This window comes from Helianthus annuus, chromosome 6 (genome assembly GCF_002127325.2).
Source record: "Helianthus annuus cultivar XRQ/B chromosome 6, HanXRQr2.0-SUNRISE, whole genome shotgun sequence".
NCBI lineage: Eukaryota > Viridiplantae > Streptophyta > Magnoliopsida > Asterales > Asteraceae > Helianthus > Helianthus annuus.
Window position 1 is genome coordinate 9,060,000 of NC_035438.2, and position 3,802 is coordinate 9,063,801.

The following is a 3,802-nucleotide window of genomic DNA, read 5'->3' on the forward strand; positions in this document are numbered from 1 at the left end:
TGGGTGGCTCGATTAGTTCGCTAAATGGCAATTAGCACATACAATACGCCCAGTTGCTTCTTATGGATTTTCATAACCCTGCTGAGCAAAAATAGGATTTGCATTCTGCTACGAAAAAAAGGTCGTGATAAGAAACGCTCAATTTTTCGCGCTCTTGCTACGGTTAAACGATCTTCTTCGGATAATTCGTCTAATCCACGAATAGCTATAGAGGATCTTACTTTTGGTAGATCATTCGAAGGTCTTGTAAATACAAAATTATTGGCAGTAAGGATCGATAAAAACGGAAGCATTTTTAATCTATTTGTTTAGTCATGTGTTAGCTTTTGTATATCCGTTTGTAATATTTCGCTGTTTAAAAAGATCTAAAGTCACGAGGGTCAACATATGTTTGATTTTGTTTACTATTGGTTTAAAGAGACCCATTAACCAAATTATATTACTATTCAATTCTATGCAAACATATTTATAAAAACAGAAAAAAAAAAAAAAAAACAAAAACAAATGATGCCTAATGAATCCGAAATTAATTATAGCGGAAAATCATTGGTTTAAATCAAAACCATTAAGTGATGCAAAACTATAGGATCATCATTCATTCATATTACTTACATACACTATAAATACATGCATACTCACTCCAAACATATTCATCTCTCACTTGAACGACAAACAAACATAAGAATCATGGCTAACAAGGTAGTCATGTCGGTTGCATCGGCGATCATCGTGATCGGTGTTGTGGTCGGGATCTGTCTAGTACTCGCAAACACCAATAAATCCCATGATGATTCCCATGATCATAAGGTTAGCTCTAACAGCAAAACAGCCGAGACGATATGCAAACAAACCGAGTACCAAGATACTTGCTTGGACGCGGTCGATGAGGTTGCGAAAAACTCCTCTGCCACCCCTCAAGATTACATCATTGCGGTCATTCGCGCTACGGCGGATGAACTTAATAAGTCTCTTGAGAAGGCCACTGCGGCCAAGAAAGATTGCTCGAACCATACCCAGGCTCAGCTTGAAACGTGTGAGAAAATGATCGGTTATGCGACCGATGAGCTCAAACAGGTGCTTAAAGTCATTGCTGAGACGAAAGCAACAACGCTAGCGCAACAAGCAGACCCGCTGCTAGACTGGCTGACCGCGGTTCGTTCGTACCAGACAACATGTGTGGACGAGATCCAAGACAAGAAAATGAAAGCTGATATGCAAGAAGCGTTGCAAACATCCAATGAGTTAACTTATAACGCACAAAAGATTGTGTACAACGTGCACAACGTTCTTAAGGATGCTGGAGTCAGTTTGGATGCGTTTAAACTCCCTCCGATCGGAAACCGTAAGCTTCTTGCGGAGCTGGACGAGATTGACCGCAATGGTTTCCCATCATGGGTACCGAAAAACGACCGGAAGCTTCTACAAGCCACACCTGATAACGAAGCGCTGTTCAAAACCCGAACCCCACCTCCGGTTCCAGCAAACCCGACACCCGATGCGGTTGTAGCTCAAGACGGAAGCGGGAGGTTTAACAGCATCAAACAAGCGGTAGCCGCTTACGCACCCGGCCCGTCAGGAAGATACATAATATACATCAAAGCCGGGACATACAACGAAGGACAAATCACCGTAGACCGCGGCCAAAACAACGTGTTCATGTACGGTGATGGTAAGGACAAGACCATCATTACTGGTAGCTTAAACTATGGCATTATGAACATTGGAACTTCACAGACCGCAACGGTTATTGCTATCGGAGAACGCTTCATGGCTAGGGGAATCACGTTCCGAAACTCTATCGGCCCAGCAGGACACCAAGCGGTTGCGTTCCGCTCTCAATCCCCGCACACGGTTATGGTAGATTGCGGCTTTGAGGGTTACCAAGACACATTGTACTACCATACACACGACCAGTTTTACAAAAACTGTGCCATCTACGGAACCGTGGACTTCATATTCGGCACGGGCCGGGCTTATATCCAAGACTCGGATATAATTGTCCGAAAACCGGATGCCTCACAAGGAAACATGTGTACAGCTGATGGAAGGATGAAAATGGAAGAAGCGGGAGGGGTGGTACTACATAACTGCCGAATCCAAGCGGCCCCAGAGTTGGCCCCAGTGCAAGCGAACTTCCCGAGCTACCTCGGACGACCGTGGAAGCCGTCGGCGACATCGGTGATCTTGAAATGTGATATTGGTAATTTGATCAAGCCAGAAGGGTGGATGACATGGGAGTCGCCAGAGGGTGCAAACAACCATTTGACATGCATGTTTAGAGAGTATGGAAACACTGGACCCGGGTCAAACCAAGCGGGTCGGGTCACATGGGCGGGTTATAAGCCAATTACAAATGAGAGAGATGCACTTGACTATACACTTGGCTCGTTTTTGAATGGTGGAAGTTGGCTGCCTCAATATGGTGTGCCAGCTAATCTTGGGTTATAAGTTATTATAACCAATTAGATTTCGTATATGAAAGCATAATGGGTCCCATAAGGATGAGTTGGCATAATGACATGGCATCAGCAAGCATTGCTCGGCTATGCCAAGAATAAGATCCTTGTTCAAGGACACTTCAGCTTGAGTGACGAAGAAACCAGACAACATCTTCATTTAGGTGGTCTTTTAGACATAATGAGCTTCATTTATCAAATGTTGTATGCTTTTTTTTTTTTTTTTTCTATGTGTTTGTTAAATGTTGTATGTCTTTAAATTTATGAGTAAATTACATAAAGAGTCCTTTATGTTTATACAAGTTTTCAAAGTGTGTTTTTACCTTAAAAAATTACAAGCTAACATACTTTATGTTTGGAAACCTTTGCATGTCTTGTCCTTTGTCCGAAACCTCGTTTATTTTTAAAGTTAAACTAGGTTACGTGGATCCACATGAGGGCATAATCGTCATTTTCCCTCTTCTTTTAATTTCCCCTAGTTAAATAAGTTTGCACAACTAGGGAAAACTAAAAGGAGAGGGAAAAGAATGATTATGCCGTCATGTGGGTCCACGTAACCTAGTTTAACGTTAAAAATAAACGAGGTTTAAGACAAATGACAAGACATGCAAGGGTTTCTAAACATAAAATACGTTTTCTGTAATTTTTTAAGGTAAAGAACACACTAGTGGAGACACAGGCTCGATTCCCGCTTGGGCCGTTTTCGAGAGACATCTGGGTGAAGGGACGAATCAAGGCTGGAATCTCGGGTTCGAACTTGACAGGGGCGAGGGTTTAAGGATTCTATGTGATTCCCGTGCATCAGGGGACTTGGTCTCATGGCGGTTGAGGAGTCGACCTTGGACATGGCCCCGAGGAGGTGGGTTTACACGTGAGATCCTGGTAGCTTTACGATTTGGTGTTTGATCGGAAATCTTACTATCAGCAATGCACTTGCTAACCTAGGTGCAAGCATCAATCTCATGCCCTATTCCATATTCGCTAAGCTTGACCTAGGAGAGCCTTCCCCCACGCGCATGAGTATTCAGCTTGCCGATCGATCGGTGAAGTATCCGAGGGGCATCGTCGAGAACATGTTGGTGAAAGTCGACAAGTTCGTATTTCCAGTTGACTTTATCATTCTCGACATGGATGAGGACTCTGAGGTCCCGCTGATCTTAGGCCGTCCATTCCTTGCCACTGCACGAGCAGCCATTGACGTATATGATGGCAAGTTGACTCTTTGAGTTGATGAGGATGAAGTTACATTCGACATTCAGCATTCTATGAGGCATACCCAACAGCATGATGACACTCTATACTTTATCGATACTCTTATGTCACATGTTGGTAGCCTCCTCAGCGAG

The 3,802-nt window shown here is 43.4% G+C and overlaps 1 protein-coding gene across 1 annotated transcript; it reads left to right on the plus strand.

Moving 5' to 3' along the window:
- Positions 1–687: 687 nt before the first annotated feature.
- LOC110864596 (pectinesterase) lies at positions 688–2,448 on the plus strand. The gene has a single exon (XM_022113702.2). It carries the CDS (start codon positions 688–690, stop codon positions 2,446–2,448), a length of 1,761 nt encoding a protein of 586 aa, XP_021969394.1.
- The last annotated feature ends 1,354 nt before the right edge of the window (positions 2,449–3,802 follow it).

Coding starts and splice junctions, on each gene's coding strand:
- LOC110864596 (XM_022113702.2), top strand. CDS start 688: ATGGCTAACAAGGTAGTCATGTCGGTTGCATCGGCGATCATCGTGATC.